Source organism: Prorops nasuta, unplaced genomic scaffold (assembly GCF_024137725.1).
Source record: "Prorops nasuta isolate Cenicafe-Biocafe unplaced genomic scaffold, Cenicafe_Pnas_1.2 PNAS00021, whole genome shotgun sequence".
NCBI lineage: Eukaryota > Metazoa > Arthropoda > Insecta > Hymenoptera > Bethylidae > Prorops > Prorops nasuta.
In genome coordinates, this window is record NW_027116818.1 from 2099638 (window position 1) to 2123445 (window position 23808).

Here is a 23808-nt window from a genome sequence, read left to right on the forward strand (position 1 = left end):
CACAAAAGATTGCTAAAGTTAAGTTTTTTGAGGCAGGATGCTTGTAATAAACAGGTCTGAGGTGATATTTTTATATTTATAAAGAATTTTTGCAACTATTATTGTAGTTGCCTTAACGTAACGTAATGTAGCTACGGAAACTGTGTGCGGAGGCCCTTACGCTCAACTTGGGCTGCAGACGCTGCAGTAGCCTGCAGTCCAACAGCCCATCCATCCATACTCAATTCCATACGATCCATATACATACTATACATATAATTGTGTAGTGAAAAGGGAGCATATTGGGCATTGGTGCAAATGGCTGGAAACACGCGCCTTTAGCAGTGATGATCCGGCGCCGTTTGTAGGGAAGGTAAACCGCGTGGACTTTTTCGCAAGTTGTTACCGTGCTATTATGTGATTTTAAATGTTCTAAAGACTTAAACTAGTGCAGTGATTGTGCTGAATTCCATTAAACTCTCAACGGTGGCTGTAATATACGTAATCACGAGGTAAAGATAAACAATCAACCCGTTGACCGCTAATTACACCACACGCCGCGTGTTTTCTACTAATCTTTAATATAATGTCAAATCACACTTAAAAACCCTCGTAAACCATAAATTCACTACCGTTAACGTCTCCAGTGGCATTTGAACTATGTTTCTAATCCGGAATAACCACATGATGTTTGAAGGTTAAATCAACCCATTCATTTGCGCCTTTAAATATTTTATCTTGGCAAACACGCGCTGGAATCAAGGAAACATACATGATTACGCATTTGTTAGAGAACGATTTCTTATATCTAAATATTCTCTTTATGTTTTTGGTCCTACCACTTGCGTGTTTAGGGTTCAATGAATAGGTTATAAGAAAAGCGGGATATGGTTGGGCAGGGTACCACTAATGTTAACTCTTAAATATACTATTGCTTTAAATTCGTGCACATAGATATGGGTATTTATTTTTACGTACTTTTTTATTGATGTCGGCCTTGACAGCTTTTATGTTTACGTTTATACTGCTAATTAAATATATTTGGAAAAGTGGAATAGGTTGTGATCATTCTTTATAGAAAGCTGTTTTTATGTACCTTATGAAGCATGTCTTGTACCTTTAAATTTAATATTGTAATTAAAGGTATAAAAATTTGACCAAAGAGCCTGACAGGAGAAGGTAGGCAAATTGGCCCCTGCTGCTACCAAGCTCACTTTTTTTTCATTGTTGGTACCAATATACTGAGCAAGTACTCAAGCTTTCAATTCCATATTTGCACTATTACTAGATTTATGAAGAGGATAAAAGCAAAATGGAAAAAGTTGTTTTTCTTGGAAATGGTTAGACCGATTTCATTGAAAAAAAAATTTTTCAAATATCACTGAATTGATTATGAGTGAAATTTATAAAAAAGTTTTGATCCCTAGAAATAGGTAAAAAAATATTTAATTCTTGCTTTCATTTTTTTTAGGATCATCTTTTAGAGTGATGATCATAATATTTTCACAAAAGGCTCTCTTAATCATCCTCTTAACACTAGATATACCAGTGATTGAACCAGTCATTTTGACTGGTACTAGTATAAGTGTCAAAAACGCAAATTATTTTTACTAACAACATATATACAGTAATATAAACTTTATAAAATTAATTCTTTAGTTATAACTAGAAAAGTCATGATATCATTACGAAAAAAAAATATTACACGTAGTAGGAATTTTAAATTGAAATACCAAAAACAGTCATTTTGACTGGTCTGGTATATCTAGTGTTAAACATATATTTTTTTCAAAATTTGTAAATAGGTACAAAACATAGTCAAAATAAACAAAATACCCATTGTTAATTATCGTGAACATTTATTGAATACAATGATATTTTCTGCAAATTTTTTGGAACATTTTCTTACTAGGAAAAGCTAGACTTATATGCAAGTTCCTGAAAAATTGTGCTTCTCCTGCACCTAAAAAAATAATATTTTTCATATTTTTAACCTTGCTGTAAGTCAATTGAACAGCTATTGTAGATTGCTAAACTATAAAAATTGATAATAGTCATAATAAAGATCAAATATAAAATTGCATTTTCATTCATATAAATGATATCAATATCTTCATAACAGCATAGGTATTTCTTGTATTTTAACCATGTTGCACCTTTTTAAAATTTTAGAAAAAAAATATATGTTTGAGAGGATGATTAAGAGATCCTTTTTTAAAAACATTATGATCATTACTTTAAAGGACGATCCTAAAACAAGTAAAAGCAAGAATTAAATATTTTTTTATCTATTTTTAGGGGCCAAAGCTTTTTTATAATTTTTACTCATATTTAATTTAGTGATAGCTGAAACATATTTTTTATCAAATTGGTCCAACATTTCTGAGAAAGACAACTTTTTCCAATTTGCTTTTATCTCCCATAAATCAGGTAAATGTGCAAATATGCGATTTCAACTGTAGGTACTTGTTCAGCATTTTGGTACCATAAATTAAAATAAAATTGATGAGGACTGGTATCACTTCAGAATCAGGCAAACCTCATATCTAACATAACAAGCAAACGTCTGAATGTACAAATTTTTATTGGCAGTTTTTCAGATTTTTACTTGTTATGTTAGATATGAGGCTTGCCTGATTTGAAGTGGTATCAGCGAGCTTGATAGAAAAGAGAGCTAATTTGCCAACATTATCCTGGCAGGTTTTTTATTTGAAATAAATATTTTTCAATTAGTCTTTTTCAAACCCCAAATCCATATTTACATGCTTTCACATGTTTATTTTGTGTAATTGTGTAAGAACATCTTTATTATTACGAGTTACTACAGTTTGATAGATATTTTTTACTTTTTTTATTACAGATCTACTGAGTACTGTTGTTTAACGATATTACAGTAGGATAGTAATGCCTGCAGTTAGTATTTGTGATCCTGTTGTGGCTGTACTCCGTCACACTTTGGAGAACAGCCCATCTAAGGCAACTGATGACCTATCATCATCATTAATCAGTAATGCATCCAGAATTTTACAAAGCAGCGTTCAGTATGAAGAGGCTGAAAATTATCAAATGACAATTTTGGATGAATTAAAAAACAAATATATTGTATTAAGTTTACCATTATTAGATACAAAAACAGAAGAGAAAGTTAAAGATAATATGTTGTGTGGAAAGAAAAATGTAGCAAGCAAAGGACCCAGTCTACCAGAACCAGCAATCACATTATATTCACCAAATAAAGTTAATTTGGGGTGGAAAGGAACTTTTCCAGTAGGAGCTGGCATGTATAATGTAGGAAATACTTGTTACTTAAACAGTACTCTTCAAGCATTATTCCATGTGCCAGCACTTGTTAATTGGCTGTTATCTGATTCACATCACACATCAAAATGTGAACAAAATGGTATGTTACAAATTGTTTTAAAATTTTGATGTTCTTTATTTTCTTATTTTTACTTATATTTTTTTAATTTAGATCCTATTATTTCGAATGGTGTTTTGATAATGGGTTAGTTTTAGATGGAGGTGGTGAGTGCCTTACATGTGCAGTAGCCAAAACTCTGCAGTTCAGTCATGAAAAATCAGGCTGCGCCATCAAACCATTTTATGTTTATAATAAACTCAAGCGTAAGTAATATTGCATTAATTCTGTAAACTTCTATAATTTCGTCTATATATTGTAATTATATTTTATTTTTTCTTCTAGTCATTTGCCGTACCATGGTTCCTGGACAGCAGGAGGATGCTCATGAATTTTTAAGATATTTATTGGAAGGAATGGAAAGAGCTTACTTAGTTAGACACAAAGCATCTAAACTAGAGAGTTATTCAAAAGAAACTACACCTATTAACCAAATTTTTGGTGGATATATACGTACTGAAGTCAAGTGCCTGCAATGTCGACATGTTTCTACAACATTTCAACATTTTCAGGTAGTGTTTTATATTATGTTCCATAGAATTTATTATATTACTTAGCAGTGCCAGGTGGTTTCGATGATTTTTCCCAATTTGTTGGTTTTTTGGTCACCTCAATCCAAATTGGATTGAGAATATGAATAATTTGTGTAGAATAGGCAGAGTAAAAGAATAAAACAAATTTGATGTGAGTTTAAAATTTTTATAAACATATTTTATTAGTGTTAAGAATATTATCACCATATTAAATTAAAACTAATAGCTAGAATGATACTTAGCATGGCATAAATGGAATAATTTTTAGCTACTATGAAATATAAGACTAGATATATCAATCATTATTATATTTATGTCATACTTCATTTTATTCTACTTGTTAAATTAAAAGTAATATAGTGATTATATTTTTAACATTAATAAGTCATATTTGTAAACGTTTTAGTTTTTTGAAAAAGTATGTTATTTTTTTTTCTTGCCCTATTTATGCATGCAGATTAATCAACGCCACTGCTTAAGCTTAGATTGAAGTGAGATAAAATATATGTCCTGCCCTTGATAAGTTTCTGTCAGTTATCCTACAAAGGTGGAAATTATAAATGAGGTCCTGCTTATAGTGTAAGTTGAACTATCAATGCATTGAGATTGGTTGTTTCAGGATTTACTTGTAGACATACGTAAAGCTAGCACATTGGATGAAGCCTTAAGTAGTTATTTTAGTCGAGAGCAATTGGATAATAATGATTATAAATGCGAAGCTTGCAAAAGAAGAGTTCCTGCCACTAAACAGTTTAGTTTAGAAAGACCGCCTAAAGTGCTTTGTGTACAATTGAAGCGATTTAGTGTTCTTGGGGGAAAGATCTCTCGACACATAGGATTCAAACAAACTATAGATATGGGTCCTTACCTGTGGAAGGAGCCAGGAGAGGCTCCGAGCCAACTTACGTATAGGCTTATGTCGATGGTTACACATATGGGTCCATCTGTTAATTGTGGGCATTACACAGCAGTAGCTCAAGTTTCCACGGGTCAATATTATTCTTTTGATGACTCTTGTGTATGTATAGAACTTTCAATTTGACTTTTTTAATTGGTTTTTAAGACTACAAGAGACGAATAAAATAATTTTTCTTTATTTATACAGGTTCGTCCAATAAGTCTGAATAATGTTTTGAGTACTAATGCTTATATAATGATTTTCGAAATGGAGCAACCGTCGTCAGCTCCTACTCAAACCACGCAAATTAATAAATTAAATGGTTTATCTGCTGTTAAGAATACGTGTGAATCATCAAATACATTAACATGCAAATCTTTTACCTCAAAGGCGTCAACCTCCGGATCATTTTCAATGAATGGTTCTATAAATGGTTCTTCTAGTGTTGACAGTAATTTAACGAATTTGGCGAGTAATCCTCAATCTATGCCAAAAAAGTTGGGATTACAGTTTTTAACTCAGAAAAACACAAATTTCATTGGACCACAATTACCACAGAAAATGCAAGATAAGACTCAACCGAGACTAGTTGTACATATCAAAAATGGGAAAGTTCTAAACGGAAATAGCAATAGTAATAGTTTGGTTCCATATGATGATGGTTCGAGTGATGAGGAAGAAACTAATGCTTCGCTAAAAAGCCACTCATCCTCTAATTGCATTTTAAAAATTGGTTCCCCTATGTCAAATGGCACACAAAAAAATATCGTTACGAAAGATACTTCGCAAAAAATTAACGATTCTATTTCCAAGGATCATCAAAAGTCAAAGATTTCTGAAATTAAAGTCTCCAATAATTACATGATGCAAATTCAGACTAATGGATCGTCGAATGGAAAGATGGAAAATGGAAATAATGAGGGTAATTATCAGAATGGGAAAACAGAGACAAATGGTAAATCTGAGAATAATGGAAAGGAAAAGTGGCATCATCCCTTTAGGGCTAAAACAGGATCAGATGAAAAGATTATTACAAAAGCTACCAGTAACAGCAGTTCCAAAGGGTGGTTAGTTTCTAAGGATAAAGCTTCTCCTACATATGATGATGTGCCAAGTGGGTGGCTAATCACAGATAAGTAAGTATTAAAATTTGGCATATTCATTTGTAATAGATTTTATTCACTAAAGATGTTTAATATAAGTAATTTTCTATTTATAGGGAAGACAACAATAAAAATCAAAGCAGCAACAATCCACCGAGTGCTGCTGCTCCAAGAAATTTCAGTGGGACAAACCGTTCAGATACAGTGTCACATTTGCAGAAGATGTCCCACCGCGGATATGGAGCTTCAGCAGGTCAGTAATTAGGAGGATTAACGAAAAGAGAAACGCTAGTGTTAATATTAATAATTAATGTAATTGATAAATTATTTTGACTATTTCAGTATTAAATTGGAATGGAAATAGAAGTCATTTAGAGCGAGAGGTTGATAATGAGCGTCGAGAGGAGCGCAAACGTTACCTCGACCCAGACGACGAAGAAATTGATCGCGGTCGTGTGAAAAAGGTTAAATCTCATCGTTCTTACGAAGGCAGATCGAATCCAGGATACAACTCATTTCAGGAATACCAAAATGGTAAATCCTGGAACCGACCGCCCAGTGGTTATCACCGTAGAAGTAATAATTACTACAATACATCTTCCAACCATGCAAGACGGCATGGCAATGGTTACAGGCCTTCGCATTACAGATACCAGAATCATTCTCGTGCTCATTGGCAACGTGGTTAAAATTTTTACATATAAGAGTAATTACGTGAAAATTATGACTTATTAATTATCCATAGAAATCTGGCACTAAATAACAGTGACAGTATATGCTCAGGCACTTACTGCCTGGCAAGCATGATTATTGCCAGTATATTATGATAAGAACCATGAATCTATGGTAACACAGAAAATTCGTATGTAAAAGAACTCGACGCATTACTATATGTAGAGATCTTCATTCCAGTATCACAATTTTGCCTAATATAAACATTTACTTTGTATAAAATCACGCCCTTTTACTACAATTATTACAGTACAATTTTAAGGCCATACAAATGCAGTCATTATTTATCATTAGTTACATAAATTGCTAATAAATTCCATCATTATTCTAATCAGAGGTTCTGATTTTAATTGAAGACTTTAAATTGTCACTTGTGCAATTTCGTTTCAGACAAATCTTGATATCCATTTATTATGCTACAGACGATTTATTTTTTAATAGAACGCAATAATTTCACTATTCTGTTCCATTATTCATGTGAGGAAAACTCTAATAAGCATTAGTTATCCTTTATCATAAACTTATGCATTTATAGAGAATGATAATTTTTAATAGAGCCACAAGACGAATGTATATGAAAATGATTCGTTTCTCATTGACTACATTTCAATCTTGCGTGTTTCTGATTTTTGATGCGTTATATATTAAAATGATATTTTTCTCATAATTGAATGTCGTCATGAAGTAGCTTTATTTAAACCGAATTTTTCATTATGAAATAATTGGTTAAATTAATATCTTAAAGAAAATCATTTTCAACCTTTTAATGTTTTCTTCATTAAAATAGTGTTTTTGATAATGGTGCACTTTTACGGTTGAAAATTTTAATTCTTTAAAATATTAAGTGAGTTAAATATAATATTCCTAAAAATTGTATACTTTAATAAAATACTGTATTAAACTTGTATATGAATAATAGGCACTCTTTTATTAACTCTAGAAAGTTAAAATCGTAGGAAAATATGTACTGGAAACGATAAAATTGATCGTAAATTTTTTTATCGCATAGCAAATTATTATTAATATTAGAATCTTTAATAGTGTAATGATAGATTTTGTTACTTTACATTCTGCAATCGTCTTTTTTTAATGGGAAAGAAACAAGAAATATTGATTTCTTATGTTACGTTATAAATTGTATAAGAAACGGATATCCCATTCATCTAATATTTAAGGATGCGCCAAATCTAGATACATCAAATATCTCATGAGCGGTGCAATTGGATGAAATGTAGAAAAAATTGCTACGCAAATTATAAGATTTAAAAACTTTCATTTTTAATGACATTATTCATTTAATCTTGAAAAATAAAAGTCTTGTCCAATTTGTTAAGTAGAGCAACCTATATATTACACTTTTGCTTATTTATGTAGCTCATCTCTCGAGTTTTTAAAAGAATATTTTAATATAATATGAAACTCAAGCATTAAACAGATGTTTAACTTTAAAATAACATGTATGTGAGCGATTGGAGTATACCCAGTGGTCGGTACACTTATGTACGATTCGAAAGTTATACACATTTCATAAATGCTTAGGCCCGGTCTTACAGGTCTCAATTTAATTAATTATGCTATATTATATTTAACATAAAATATATCATACGAAATAATATACATATATTCCGCGTGACATTTATTGCAGCATAATTAATTTAATTGAGACCTGTAAGACCGGGCCTTAGGGTAAATGGTAATATCTATATAATAGCAAAATAGCTCTTGAGATGAGCTGCAGAGAGTCAAAAATATGAAAAAATATATAAAGACTATTATATTAACTTTTTTTCTAAAATATATCATTAATGGAGTACATGATGTGTTAAGATTTATGCTGCATCCTATATATATCTTTTGTAATAAATAGGTAAATATACATATTCAGAAATGTGCAGGATAGTATAGCTAGGTTTATCAATGAAATGAATTTTGCTAAAGTTTTGAAACAAAAAAAAACTGGATTTAGCAAAGAAAACATTTCCAGTCTGTATGCGTACAATATTTTATGAAAGTTAGAAATATCAGCTTTTAGCACATAAAAATACTTAAGTGGGTAAGACTTAAAAGTTAGAAAGTTAATCAATCACAGTGAGTAATTTTGGTGGCCATGGCGAAATCACTAACTATAATTGGTTAGTTTTCTTAATGATTAGATGTTACTGTTTAAGTATTTTTACATGCTAATGCTTAAACTGGTTATTATAACAAGCAAATGAAGGTTAAAAAAAATAAAAAGCACATTTAAAGATGCTCTTTATATAGGATTTTCCTTTTTAATAGCTCTAATTAAACTTCCCAAAATGTATATTAGATAGGAAAATATTTTTTGTGTCGTATATACTATTTGAGATATTTGCATAGGGCCATTAAAATGGAACATATTATATACTAGATAGTAAATATCTAGTAGAAAACGAGAGCATATTTAAACCACAGAAAATCGTATTCAAAATAGAATTGCTTATTGTGGTAGCTGGAAATTTAAAGCTGTAAATTGTTCCTGAAAAAGAAATAGCGACTGAAACTTTAACTTATAATCAATTTAAACATACATTTCCAGCTATTGATATTATATATACCGACTGAATAAAAAGCATTGTTAGTCATTTTGAGGAAAAAGGGTAATCATTTGAAATACATGGTTTATCGCGCGTACACTTTTTTCTAAGAAATAAATAATTTAACAATAAACAATTTATTTGTACCATAATGAAAGATTATTAGAACGGTAATAATAATTTGCAAATAAGTGTTTTATTTCTAGCGTATAGCGAATATAATTATTGAATAATGTGCAAATAATTCCTGTTTATACTTATATATAAATATGCATACATATTATTTTAGTATGATTATTTTTTTTTATATTAGGATTTATGAAAAGCATTTTACTGCATTATCGTTTGATTCATAAAATCAAGTAATATTTACTTGTACTACATTATTATTATTACCGTTACTACCATGATCATTAATATTTTACCGAAAAGATAGAGAACTGAAATTGTACATTATTTAGAAAGTTAAGGTAGGATTAATAATATTAAGAATGTTTAATGGGATGTGAAAAACAGAATGATTGCAAATGAATAATTAAAAATGAACAGTTGATCAAGCTAAAGGTTAATTCTTTGTCAATTCAGTGTTATACCTTTAACAACAATGCTCAATGAGTAATGATAAAAAAGCGTCCTGAACGTAGTTGAAGAAAAAATCGTAATCGATTATGAATAAAAGAAGAACGAAAGTTTCGCAATTAATAACAATTATTTCTCTTTGGCTAAGAATTAATTTTCTTTGAAAATTTAAATAATTTTCAGCCAAACGTTTAATTTTCTTTTTTAAAATAATTAATTTCCCCAGAAGTAATTTTATTCATATATCAATATAATGGATAATACTTTAAGTAGTAATGAAAGTATCTGCTATGATTTAGTGGAAACTCTTGTAAAAAACGTAAGTATGAAAATAAGGAGAAAGAATTAACAATGATTTTTAGTTTACTTGTAAAAATGGGTGTTCATTGTATAAAGGTAGCTGTTTTAAAAACGGAAGCTTTTCATTATTTAAAAGTTACACATGAATTGGAGAGAAAGTTGAATAATTTTAATGTAATGTCGAAGAATCTTTTAAATAAATTACAGTCCCTTTGGGATATTGCTATGCTTAGTTCTAATGAAAATAATAAGATCAAAGAATTCGCCGATAATATTTACGCGTCTTGGAATTTAGGGATTACGCAGGTAATTTTTATTAGAGAGAAATTAATTAACCAGAGATTCTTAAGAGAGAGTAAAATAATAAATTAAATGGAATATGTAGGTACGCGAAGAATTTTCAAAAATTCGAATAGCAAGCCGTACATTGCCCGGTGCAGCTCTGTCTACATTGGTAGAAAAATTGAAAAAACATGCAGCGACAGTAAAAGTGTCGCTGCAAATTGCTGAAGTTATTTACGATGAGGATTACATTCAAAAAGGCTACTCGTTATTCAATGAAGTCTTAAACTATTGCCAAAGTTTGGAGGAGTGTGACAATAAGGTATAATATAAGTAAGATGCAGTTTGATCTTGTAAAAAATAAAGTAAAAGATCCTTAAAATTTGTTTACTCATCAAAAGAAATCATTTCATTAAGTTGAATAAAAAATATCTGTAATGTGATTATGTTTTTACTACATGTTCATAATCGTTTAAATATTTTTCTTTTTACAGGTTCAACAATATTTGGCTGTATGTAAACTGACTCCACGAGTTCTGGAATTAGAATCTGCAGTTGATAGATTTGTGTTAAATGTAGATTTATTATCCACAAAAGATAATAATTCTAGTAGCTTATCTGTTTTCTCATATGTGTCAAAGCTACTAACAGGAGAGCTGTTTGGTTTAGAAGTCTTAAAACCAAATGAGATATTGTTTGAGAACTCACGAAAAAAACCTATAATCATTGTTAAAAACAAGTAAAACTTAAAATTATATCATCATTACATAGTCCAAACAGCGAGGTCACTTAAAATCTTAAAATAAACATGAAGAAATATAAATAGTTAAATTGGATTAAATAACAATTACAAACAGGTATATCAATCTTTATTATTAGCTAAGTGCATATTAAAAACAAGCAGGTCAACTCCATGAAAGATAAATTGTTATTTACCAATGGCATGCTTTATAGATTTAATGTGGTGATTACAATCTAAAAACATACAATGTTCAAACAATGGTATACAAGCTGTAATATAGAATGATGTATTAATGAAATTTATTAACAAGATTATTGGAAAACCATTGTCCCATGAGAATTAAGCATTATTGGTCATAGTAAAACAAAACTGCAGTAACATTAGGCTTCATAATTCATAATTAGTTTTTAACAATCTATTATGGATATCTTCTCAGTTTAAAAGTATGATAATTATTAATAATGAAATTTGGTATGAAATCTGAAAAAGAAAGATAGTTTTTTTATTAAAAGAATACTTTAACACTGACGATAATATAATTTCATAAATGATTTCTACAAAAAAAAAAAAAAAAAAAAAATATATGAAATGAAGAGTTTCAAAACTGATAATTTATACTCATGCGTTTCTGCCATTTGAAGTATATTACGTTTACAGCCAGTATTGTGAGGTTTTATTTCAATTAAATTGAATTAAATTATTAACGACTAGATTAAAAAATTCCTTCAAGGTCTGGAACATTGGTAGGTGGTGCGAGTTTTAAAGTCAAGTCTCTATTACGCATAAACTCGGGCGGTACTATTGGCTTATTTTCCTAAAATGAAAATTGGACTAGATTTTAATATTATAAAAATGAAAGATAATGCAAAAGATTCTACGAAATTAGCTTTAAAATATTATATTGTTTAATACACCCTGAATAATAAATAACTACATCAGTAATGTAACACAAATATTAGGATTAATGATTGTTTACCAGAGGTGCATTATTCCGTATGACACTAGTAATAATGGGAGTCCAGCCCTTTACGTGTAGGCACTTGTAACATGTTCGCGGCTCTCCTAAACACTCCAAATGATATCCATGTCCACATGCGAATATTATTGTATAATTTATACATTGTGATAGCATCTGTCTGCATATTGGACAAATTAATGATGTATTTGAATAAGCTCTTCCAGAATCTCTAAAGCCATACAAAATTCATTTATATTAGATATCAAAACTATAAAATGTTTTATTATTGCTATAATTATTATAATTTGTAAATTAATTACGCCAAATAAAAATAGATTTGTAAATGCTAATAAGTAACTTTTACCGCAATCTGGATTTCAATGCTTTGTGAAGTTCTAGACTGACCAGCCTTGTAGTGGTTTCGAATAAAGTTTGTTCGTAACGAGAGTGAGCCAATACACCCGATAAAAGTTGTCTTATATCACCTATGGTACCGCTGGTAGCTAGTGGATGTTTTAAAATTTGTTCTAGGACAGTTGAAAGCGCCGATGTACCACTTAATGATTCTAACACTAATTTTAATAGCTTCGTATTGAGACTTTTAGCTGCAATGAGTACTTTGTGATTTTGGTTTAGACTATATATTTTTAGAAAAATACCTTTTTGATTATTGTGCCCTGAATGTAATCTAAATAGAGCTTCAAACAATGGCATCCAATCTAACTGACCTGATGATCTTCTACATAATCCTGTTAGCTGCATAGCTAACTGAATAATATCCTGTTCTGTACTCAAACCTTGACAAAACTATCCAAATAAATACAAAAATGCAATTAACAATTTAAAACTGATCTTTTAATTTCTAAAATGTTTATTAAAATGAGACTATACCGTTTCTACCTGATCGTCGAAACATTTTAACAATAAATTAAAAGCTTCTTGGTAGTTACCAAGCTTTTCTAACATCACAGCTTCCGCATCTTTATGATTTGCCTCTTGAACTATTCTTAAAGCTTCATCCAGTCTGCAACCATGTGGCCCATTCATATGAGTAGCTACCTACAGAAGATAATTTTGTAGTTTTATCCTATAGTAGCTTTATGTTAATATGATATAAGCCAGAAACATGAAGAATTTAGTTAATTAAGTAATTAGTACCAATTTTAATCAGTCGCAAATAAATTTGTTAAAATTACTCTTATTGATTTTGTATTTACTTACATGCTCAGGATCTACCTTGCACATTAAATTTAAATATTTCTCTAATAATTCTGTAGATAATTCTAATTTTTGTTCATCTTCTTTGTACAAAGATATTTGGTAAAGAGCACCTAGTAGCATATATTCCAAATCCATTCTCCCTTCACATTTTTGCAATATTTCATTAATTTTATTTTGCATACGGTTGGCTATAAGAGCCGCGAGCTGTTTTGGGTTTATCACTATAAGAGGCTGTACAAAGTTTAATACACAAGACGTTAAAGCAGTTGTTTGAAGACGTTCTAGCCAAGGCCAAATATCTAAATGTCTAGAATTGTTAGATATCATACATTTGCAAACTGCTATCCAATCTTCTCTTGCACTATACAAAAGTTCTGCAACCTGCATACTAAAATATACTAACATTATTAAATCATACAATGTCTAACGTGCATGCAAGTGTTTACTTACAAATTAGCCCTTTGCGCATAATTTAGAAGAGTGTTATCTGACATGCTCGTCAATTTCTTAGCTTGCAACAATGCTAATATTGCTTTTTCCCTAACATGTTTAATATCTTTCGGCGTTCCAATGGAACAGTCGCTAGAAAGAATATCAACTAATTTATTTAAAGTTGTGGGTTCTAAACTCACACTATTATCAGCTACTTCGTTGGCGATGAATACGAGAACAAGCACTTTATGTTCATTTCCAAGATAATCAGGATTATTAGGACTTAGCGGAGTGCCAGGTATAACAATATTCAATAAAATATCTATTATTCTTTGTCTTTGCCTTAGACCCATTTCTGATGTAAATTCTGGCTCTCTGAATGCTATAGATATTACATCTAGAAATCCTCTTGCATCGAAACGAAGCAAAGTTCTCAAATATGGATATTGCCTTTCGGAATCCGTAGCTAAACTGGAATGCTGCGAAAGTAAAGCTCTTAATACGTCTGTTTTTGCTCTTTGTGCCATTCCCTCTGGTAGTTCATCTCTTGGAAAGCCTCGACCTGCTAAGCAACAACTCGCGTAGACCAAAAGTGCATTCCCCAGTCTTATACTATCTCGAGTAAGTATATCCTTGGCTTCCGTTAAAGAGGCTTGTAAAATTGGAACTAATTGATGAATCGGAGCTGCAAAGTCGCTTAAAGCTTCCGTTTGGAGATGTATCAAGGCTTCCCATAATCCTCTTTTTCTACATATGGTTGTTACCTTTATTTTAAATTCAAATCGTAAATAAAAATAACTTTATTTATTCGTCTCTCTCTCAAAGAAGATATACAAAAATCATTTTACCTGATGAATATCTAAGCAACCCACATCTAGTAATACTGCGATTGTTCTTAGTGAATCTAATCTTTCCTCTTGGTCGAATAGAGCAATCAACTGCTGCGCGATTAACGGTGGCAGCCTTGGGGATAAACTATTATCCAGGAGAGGAGACTCCAAAGCGTGCAAATAACAATTTTTCAAATTTTCCGACTCTGATACAATATCCCACAATTTGCCAAAAAGTAATTCTGTATTTTCCAGCTGTATACAATAATCTACACAAGTTGCTACCACCTCTAGCTCTGTATGCTCGTCTGTAGAGTTGTGATTTAACTCCTCCATAAATTGAATTAGAACTTGACAGACTTTGTCTCGGGCTATTTGTTTGCGGCGCTGCTTAGATCCGCGAAGACCAACCATTGCTTTTCCTTTATCTTGATAAAACGAAAGTCCTAAGGCTAATGCTTCTGGAAATCTTCTCTGGGGATGTTAAATTTATGATTATCTATAAAGTTAAATTAAATAGGACCTCTAGATCTACCTGCATTGTTAAATGATGTAGTCTTTCCGTCCACGTTCTTATGCAGACTGCATGTAAACATTTTGTTCCTAATAATAATAATTGATTTCCAAATGTTACAACTGTGTTATAACATGCTCGCTCTCCAGCCAAAGCCATTGCCTTGATATTAATAAAGTCACAAATAAATTATTGTACAATTGTAATCGATTCTTTAGGTAATTTGGTTTACCTTTGAGACATTTCCGCCCGTAGACAATCCCTTGAAATGACTGGATGCGTAGGATATGCCTACACAGCTTAAATCCAAAGTTTCTAAATTATCCTGTGTCCTTACATCTATTAAATGCAATCTTTCTTGTGTATCTAATACCGCTAAAGATCGTACGTTCAACCACCGTAAATTACTTATTGTATAAGATAAAGTCATTCTTCTTAGAGGAGTCAACTTTACTTTTGTACCACATTCTGTACCAACCTAGTTAAACAGAAATAACATTCTATTTTTTTTTATAGTACATTTCTCAACAAAATTAAACTGTCTAGAAATTTCACGCTTCAATTTAAAAAAGACATTATTCTGTAATTATTTACAGCAGACTTATCCTTAATCAAAATTTAACTGTATTTAGACCAAACTTTTCTATGCTTTAAATTAATTGAAGATTGTTTATCTGTAAATTTGCATAAAAGTAAAATATACCTGATAAAAATGTACATTTCCATCTCTGGCAAATGCAAGCACAGGATCTATAACACGCGAAGTATCTGCTGTTTGTATAACAACTAATTGCCATGAAATTTGTGGTGGTGCAACTGGAGTACCAATTAAAGGATGAGTTAAAACTACTCTCATCCTTGGTCTTATGCAGACTACAATCACCTAATCAAAAAAAAATATGGTATAGAATAAGTAAATTAAAATAATATAAAAAAATAAGTATTTTATAAAAAGGTAGAGATATATACCTTAGATAATGTAGCCATGGCTACTAATGTATAATATTTTAAAGGATGGGAAGGTAAGTGATTCAGTAGCAAAGGCTCAAGTGTGCAAACCTCTCCTCTAGAGCCACTGAATAAACATCTACTCTCACAACCACGTACTCCCATAACCCTGGTAAAACTGAGCTCAAAAACAGAACCACCACTGTCACTGCATAAAGCTATTTTTGGAGAATCTGTGAACTAAATTTAATAATTTTTCTATTGAAATTCTATTATTAATAAGAGAATTAAAAAATTAAAGGCCCTACTTTTACATGAAGCACAGCAGTATCTGGTGGATGTACATCTGTTAATGTTCTAAGAATTTTTCCATTTGTACTATCTATCATTAATATATATCCCCTGGCAAAACCAGCTAATATTCTACTGTCATCATGATTGAAACATAATGCAGAGACTGCTCCTTGTTGCCTTGCTTCTTGATCACACCACCTTAATGTTTGCGAGGAATCAAAACCTAATATAAGTCCATGGCTGGTTCCAATTACCAACATATTACCACCAGCAATCACAGCACTAGCAAATCCAGCATTAACTTTTTCCTATGAAATATATTATAGCAATTAAAATATAACAGAAATATTGATATAAAACTTTAAGTATATATTAGCAAATTATACTTTACACTAGCTGATAGAATCTGGGCAGAAATTCCTTTTAAAATAATATGTCTTAAAATAGCACTAGAAGGAGGTTGAGTAGGTTTAAAAGATTTATTTAAAGAATTTAATGATAAATGGCTTCCGAAACTTGCTGTCTCACTTCCACCCAGTTTATCCATCGAAGAAGCACCAGTATCTTCATCAGTACCAGAGAGTGAACGACAATCTGGTTCTGTTAATATACTTTCTAAGGAAGGTAGTTCTTCTACAGATGGTATGGCAAATTCTGCGCTGTCAAGCTAACAATAAAATAATGACAACTGACGTTAGTTTTTTACTATAAATACTTCTTTACACAATTCCCATATCATAAAAGCTGTAGGTCCCCGTTGTTCTTTACACTCTATATGTTAAAATACTTATATTTTTTATTGTATTTGTAATGCTTTAAATTTACGTTACTTTAATAAAATTTTATATTATTAAAAATCTGAAGATACATTGACGGAATTTATAACCTAGAAATGTAAATTGCAATTTGACTTCAAGAGCCCGATCAAGTCTATTTACCTTTATGATATTGGATATTTAAAGATCTTATATTTTAAATTATTAAAAAGCCGATTACCTCTTCGATGTCAAAGTTAATTGCATCGGTGGCAAGATTTTCTTGAGATCCAGTATCTAATCCCAGCCCATTTTCTGCCATTTTTGTTTCACCCATTTCACTTTGCATTTACTGAACCATACTGGACCATAGGACGACACTTGACACCTTGATACTGATTTGACAGTGATTTGGTTTTGACAGATTTTAGTTTTAACCTTCAAGTTTCAACCCCTTTTTAACTAGAATAGACGAAGCATAAGCGGCGAAAAAAGACAAATGGCAGCACTATCGAGATTAAACATGGAGGTTTTCGTAACTTCCATGACAGCGCTACCGTCCAAATGCATGGCCGTATGAGATGCCATAGAACATGGAGTCGAAAGACTCAAATGATAACGTTGTTGGCCACCCCACCCAACTGACCAACTGGCGGCTGGCGCCCTGATACCGATAGAAAAGGACGGGCGAAGGTAATGAGAAAACCCGTAGTGTGAGACGTGAGTGGCCCCTCTCACACTGGCGGGAAAAACGTTACATATTGTACCAAATATATGAGAGAAAGAAATATTTTATAATTAAAGAAAATTACCAGGAAAAGGATTCGCCATTGTCTCCGGGGTGGTGGGCGGGGTGGGGATGGAGGTTTCCCAGGCAGAAATTGGCATTCCTACGATAAAAAAAGAAAAAAATCAGAAATTAGCTTAATTAATATATAAAGAAATATTTCTATTTATAAGAAAAGATACCTTGCACTCCATCCTCAGCATGCTGCCCCGGAGACGACGACGGCAGCGACAAGGAGTCTGTAGTCAACGCTGAAAGAAAGAATAAAACAATTGCAAAAGATACAAATACACAATAGTCTGTAGAAGAAACAAATTAATCATATTACTTACGATTATATACAAAATTCCTCCCAGTCTCCGGCATATGGCCCACCTCCATACCTATGAAATAGAAAGAATATAACATTAAATATCATTAAGAAACAGATACTTTTTAAATGATAAACAATGTTTAAATATCTTACGCTCGGAGAACTGGGGCAATGTCCCTCCCCCGATGTGCTGGCTGCTTCCTGGGTTAATGGCTCTAAACATACAAATAAAAATCATATTAGCAAATGCATTTACATTTAATTAAAATTTTTGAAAGTGATGCAAAGAACTTACAATCAGTTGGGGCCGGCCCGTCCTCCGCCTCCTCTTCATGCGATGTAGATACTATTGAAAAACAAAATACAATTGTAATTTTATCCTAACATTACTCATTAAGAAATTAAATATATTTTTAACAATGACAGGCATGTTCCGAGGAGTGTGACGGCCCAACACACCCAACATCTCCTGCTGACAGGAAAGGAGCTGCGGTAAACGCCCAGAATCGCCGACCCTGGTATTCCATCATTGTCGAGTCCAACACGGACTCACAAAACTCCAGAATGATGGAAACCTACACAGAACAAAAAGAACAAATGTTAAGTAATGTACTTCATTTAATAAATGAAAAATATATTTACCGGGTAAACGATCCAGGCCCGCAATTGCTCGGCGTGCGCTTCCATGTCAAAATTGCCCTCCATAAGAGAACGAACTATACTTTGCTGCAAAATAGCAAAAGATATTTAATTTTATTTATACACGATAGAAAACCCATGTAAAGTAGGGGAGAGTGGGGCAAAATGATCCCTCGGGGTTTCATTGGTAAGAAACAGCCGGTGCTCATTCGTATAACAAACTATATTAAGATTTGCTCAAGCAAAATCGATGATCCCATGGGGTTCGATATATCCTTCTCTCTCGCTCCTATGCGAATAAACGAAGACAGAGCGATTCGACATTTTATAGCACTTTTCTGCTTCAGAGCTATATTTTGTGGAATAGCATGACGAACGGCACAAACTATAGATAAATATCTACAATTTCTCGTATACTGCTATTTTGTGCTATAGTTAGCGCTCGATACTTCCGCCCGCCATTTTCCCCAGGAGCAGAATCGATGAAGGTCAGGTACGTATACATACTGTCGGAGCCGTTTTGGATTAAAAATGGAAATTACTAATTGGCTATCTGGATTCTTATAACCAATCAGCGATTAGCATTCCAAATCCAACAAGCAATTCAGCACGGCTGACGGCATGGATCTATGTAGAATAGGGAGTTATGTCATGTCCGTCCGTAGGAGTGAAGCCAAACTGGTGGGGGAAAGAGGTCAATCGCCATCTTGATTGTAGGTAGATGTGTATAGCACATAAGTGATATACATAAGTAAACCGTATACATGTATGTAGTCACTAATATCACTACTTAGTTTATTCGTATAGTGACAGAAGGGAGCATAAAAGAACGCCAGGGACGAGCCAGATATTAGACATTTACACGATAAAAACAATAATGGAGGCTTGTGATGCTGTCGAGCGCGAGGTTGACAGAATTTTATTAAAATTTGGTGCTATTAATGAACATGCAGTTAATGTTTTACGCGATCTTATAAATCACATCGAATCCTTACAAAAAGAATTGGAGGAAGGTAAGAGATGGAAGGAAATTTTGTTAAAAAATCCCCATCTAATAAACAATTTCGTGTATATTAAATTTACACGAAGCTCATATTATATCTATTTTGTTACTTTTCAGTAACTGTTACATTTGAAAAATCTTAGATTGAACTTTATAGTTTATTTTGATTCTTCTTATATTTATACAATAGTAGTTGTAAAGATTATTATTTTATGTGCAATTTTATTTAAATAATGATTACTTCTATGAGATTATACTTCTCATTTTTTTTTCATAAAAGTAAATAAGGTTTTCAGTACAGAGGTCTAAATTATTTTGTGCTTAATTTTTTGTTACAAAATATTGGGTAAAATATTAAAGTAGAGTAGATGAAATAAAAATAATTCAAGCTAAAATTATTTTTATCAGCACCTAGTGATCATGTACTGACGCCGATACAAGTTCAGGTGCTAAGCCAGGGGATGACAAAAGTACGAGATACAGTGCAACAATTAGCAACAGATCACCGTGATTTGCACAGTGCAGTATCAAAAGTTGGTAAAGCAATAGACAGGAATTTTATTGCTGATTTTGCAAGCACCAGCAGAGAAGATGTATTTTCTGGACCTGAAAAAACGCACCTACTTAATCAAGTCATATGCCAACACTTTTATCGACAAGGAATGCTTGATATCGCCGATGAATTAGCTATAGTAAACATTCATTGAACTTGAATCAAATTGCTATCATGCCTTAAGTAATCTCAGTTTAACATTATTATTTTGACCCATCTATTATTCAATAACAAAAGAAATGTTAAATTTATATATTACTTTCAATATTACAGTGAATTAATAGTTTTCACATACAGTATGATTGTGTTATAAAATATATATGTCTTTTAATTTTATTTTGAGAGACATTGCTTTTGCTCTGTTCAATCTCTTAAATATTTTGGATAAGAATCGTAAGTATAATTAGAATTATTTTAGGAAGCTGGAATTAAGACTGACGAAGGTAGAAAGGAGCCATTTACAGAATTAAATTATATACTAGACTGCCTGAAACAAAGAAATCTTGAACCAGCATTGGAGTGGGCAAAGAAACACAGAGAAGCTCTATTAGTACAAGTATATTAGTTTCCTTTAAGAGATTTAACTAATTTTACGAGTGTTCCACTAAGAATTATAATATTTAAAGCAATAATTTTTTACAGAACTCATCTCTGGAATTTAAGCTGCATAGATTACATTTTATACGTTTAGTGCAACAAGGTCAGAGTAAACAAACAGAAGCAATTATGTATGCTAGAAAAAATCTTACTCAATTTGTTGGAAGACATGAGAAAGAAGTTCAATCGTTAATGGGAACTTTACTATATTTACCAAATGGAATTCAGTCGTCCCCTTATAGTCACTTACTTGATCCAACTTTGTGGCTTGACATACATGATGTTTTTACAAAAGAAGCTTGTACATTATTAGGTCTTAGTGTTGATAGTCCATTGTCTGTATGGTATGTTTTTAAGTTTGCATATATGCTATTTTGACAGTAATTATTACTCATAAAAGCACAGCAACACTTCAAAGCAAACAAACAGTTTTTGAGCTGTCGCTCTTGCTTTGATGAACTGTACATATGTCTACTATACTGATTTAAATATTCACTTATACAAAATCCATTATACAGCATTAATGCAGGCTGCACTGCATTACCAGCTCTCCTTAATATCAAACAAGTTATGCAAATGAGGCAAGTTACTGGTATATGGAGTGGAAAAGATGAACTTCCTGTAAGATATGGAGTAAACAGACAACAATATTTTTTAATAACATGCCTTTACAACTAACTGGTAAATGAACAAGTAAATATTAAAATGTATTTTTTTTTTAACAGATTGAAATAGACCTCGGTAAACAAAGTCGATACCATTCTGTGTTTGCTTGCCCAATTTTACGACAACAGAGCACAGAAAATAACCCACCAATGAAATTGGTTTGTGGGCATGTTATATCAAGGGATGCACTTAATAAACTCACTACAGCAAATAAGTATGTTGTTTGGATACAGTGTAAATACAGTACAATAATACTGAAATCACTTTTGAAAAGAAACAAATTTGTTTCCAGGCTGAAGTGTCCATACTGCCCAGTGGAACAAAATCCAGAAGATGCTAGGCTTATATATTTCTAGATTACTGTGATAAAATAATAAGAGAAAATTGTGTTATGGAATCGAATATACTGGATGTTTTAGGAAATATGGCAATTTAAAATATTTCTATGGTTATTAATGACAGAAATAAATATGCTCAGGGTAATCCTTTTTTAAGGTCATTGTTGTCTCTTTAAATGGAGCCTATAATTTTTTATTTCATATTCTTATAGCTTATTTCAAAAGTTTTTCAAAACACTACATAAAGTTTATATTTTAATCTAAGCGTTTACGAGAAATTTGGATTGAAAGTTTATACAAATGAAGATTTGACTGAAGTAGATTGCACATCCATTACACATTTCAAATCTAAATTTCTCATAAACACCTTGATTTTAAAGGTATATTAATCAAATTTTTTTAAAGATTTTTAGATAAGCTACTAGTATATGCAATAAAATATGAGAAGTTCCATTCAAGAAATATTAATGATCTTGAAATCTAAAAGCTGGTAATCTTGGACATACTTTTTTAAGTACCTGGAGCACCTCTTCAAGCTGTGTAATTTTGACTTCTATCATTTTTTTCTATCATTAATAATGAAAGAGATTTTTTATACGATCATATTTGCTGGAACACTCCGTGTATACAAATATATATATACATATATATATATACACATATATATTATACTTACTCTAAGATTTTTTTGTTTTATTTTAAATTGAACCGAATATAGAGTTTTTCTTAGTAAGTCTTGTCTTGGTCTGTTATCAGTGCTTCTTGTAATAAAAACGATCTCATCTCCGAAAATGAAATGCGATCTGAATAACAACCGTTCCAAATCAGCGTTCTGTGATGCATACAAATTTTTATTTTCGAGTTTCTATTGAGGAAATCAGAATTATATTTCAACATTTCTCTTTATAGTCATTTTTTAAACATTATATTATAGTAAACCTTTTAATATACGTTTGTAGAGTTAGGAAAGTAATATATATATATATATATATAAGTTCATAAATCATATTGCATTTTTTGTTCATCTTTAAATAATATCGTAAAATATAAAGATTGCGACTTTCTATATAATGAGGTTAGGAAGAAAAGTTTATTTTCTTAATTCAGCAAGCTTATAGTTAATTGGTTTATTATTGTTATTAATTCTGAAATTATTTTCCAGATGGACAAAGAGATATGTTTGTCGATTGAAGAGTCATAATAATGCTATTGTATAAAAGTAACAATTTATATAATTAGCTGATAATTGTACATTACGAATTAAACAGTTCTGATATATAAATATTGTGAATAATATATTATTATTATAATACTTATATCAATTGATTCACTACACGTTTATCCAAAAATATATAATATATTAAGGAAAGATAGGAAAATAGATGCATATAAAGGGATAAGTGAGGTATCATATGATAAAAGCGTGACATACAAAAGATATCTTGAAATCAATAAGCATTTAAATATTAATATTTTGTATATTCAATTGCGCAAATAATCTAAAATCAGGATTAACCTTATACATGTTCACATAACCATATTTATGTTAATGTTTCTGTTAACTCAATGATTCTTATCTACAATTGATATAATGAAAATTTTTATAACAACTTTACCATCGAATTAATACATAAATACTACACAACGTATAACAGTTATAATACGTTAAATTTGTTTTTTAGTCCAAATATGTATACTGCTCTCTAAAGAAATTTTCTAATAGTTTGTAGAAAAGATTTGTAATGGGAGATGATCTCCATAGAAACCATTTTGTATACGATGCATATGAAGGGTTTGGCTCTGAACGGGGATGAAAAATAAACTTTATACGCTATA

The 23808-nt window shown here is 31.2% G+C and overlaps 4 protein-coding genes across 13 annotated transcripts; 3 read left to right on the forward strand and 1 right to left on the reverse strand.

Annotated features, from left to right (window-relative positions):
• The first annotated feature begins 289 nt into the window (after positions 1–289).
• scny (scrawny) lies at positions 290–10869 on the forward strand. 2 transcript variants are annotated; one of them, XM_066739392.1, is made up of 8 exons: positions 290–491; positions 2840–3379; positions 3490–3603; positions 3683–3909; positions 4550–4948; positions 5036–5964; positions 6048–6184; positions 6274–10869. In XM_066739392.1, the coding sequence occupies exons 2-8, from the start codon at positions 2884–2886 to the stop codon at positions 6618–6620; spliced, it is 2649 nt and encodes an 882-aa protein (XP_066595489.1). In that variant the 5' UTR covers positions 290–491; positions 2840–2883; the 3' UTR covers positions 6621–10869. The 2 variants fall into 2 exon arrangements, with proteins under 2 accessions (XP_066595489.1, XP_066595490.1); XM_066739393.1 differs by having other exon boundaries at positions 3496–3603.
• LOC136780947 (uncharacterized) lies at positions 10054–11135 on the forward strand. Its single transcript, XM_066739567.1, has 4 exons — positions 10054–10119; positions 10197–10406; positions 10486–10704; positions 10877–11135. The coding sequence occupies exons 1-4, from the start codon at positions 10054–10056 to the stop codon at positions 11123–11125; spliced, it is 744 nt and encodes a 247-aa protein (XP_066595664.1). The 3' UTR covers positions 11126–11135.
• An 82-nt stretch (positions 11136–11217) lies between these two features.
• Positions 11218–17631, reverse strand: Vps8 (vacuolar protein sorting 8). Of its 3 annotated transcripts, XM_066739390.1 has the most exons (16): positions 17318–17630; positions 16713–16988; positions 16336–16629; positions 16049–16267; positions 15783–15962; positions 15312–15557; positions 15101–15241; positions 14584–15039; positions 13754–14499; positions 13304–13691; positions 12974–13141; positions 12742–12889; positions 12447–12687; positions 12101–12311; positions 11743–11938; positions 11222–11604 (listed from the first exon to the last, which is right to left on the reverse strand). In XM_066739390.1, exons 1-15 carry the CDS (start codon positions 17423–17425, stop codon positions 11837–11839), a joined length of 3924 nt encoding a protein of 1307 aa, XP_066595487.1. In that variant the 5' UTR covers positions 17426–17630; the 3' UTR covers positions 11222–11604; positions 11743–11836. The 3 variants fall into 3 exon arrangements, with proteins under 3 accessions (XP_066595486.1, XP_066595488.1, XP_066595487.1); XM_066739389.1 differs by having other exon boundaries at positions 11218–11604; positions 12447–12889; positions 17318–17631; XM_066739391.1 differs by lacking the exon at positions 17318–17630 and having other exon boundaries at positions 11218–11604; positions 12447–12889; positions 16708–16825.
• Positions 17632–19392: 1761 nt separating this feature from the next.
• Sou (required for meiotic nuclear division 5 protein souji) lies at positions 19393–23808 on the forward strand. 7 transcript variants are annotated; one of them, XR_010823844.1, is made up of 9 exons: positions 19393–19528; positions 19610–19828; positions 20227–20510; positions 20790–20927; positions 21014–21312; positions 21487–21601; positions 21694–21848; positions 21909–23047; positions 23135–23808. XR_010823844.1 is itself a non-coding variant. In XM_066739455.1 (8 exons), the coding sequence occupies exons 1-8, from the start codon at positions 19462–19464 to the stop codon at positions 21988–21990; spliced, it is 1359 nt and encodes a 452-aa protein (XP_066595552.1). In that variant the 5' UTR covers positions 19393–19461; the 3' UTR covers positions 21991–23808. The 7 variants fall into 7 exon arrangements, 6 of the variants coding, with proteins under 6 accessions (XP_066595552.1, XP_066595553.1, XP_066595554.1 ...); XM_066739455.1 differs by having other exon boundaries at positions 21909–23808; XM_066739456.1 differs by having other exon boundaries at positions 19394–19528; positions 21487–21589; positions 21909–23808.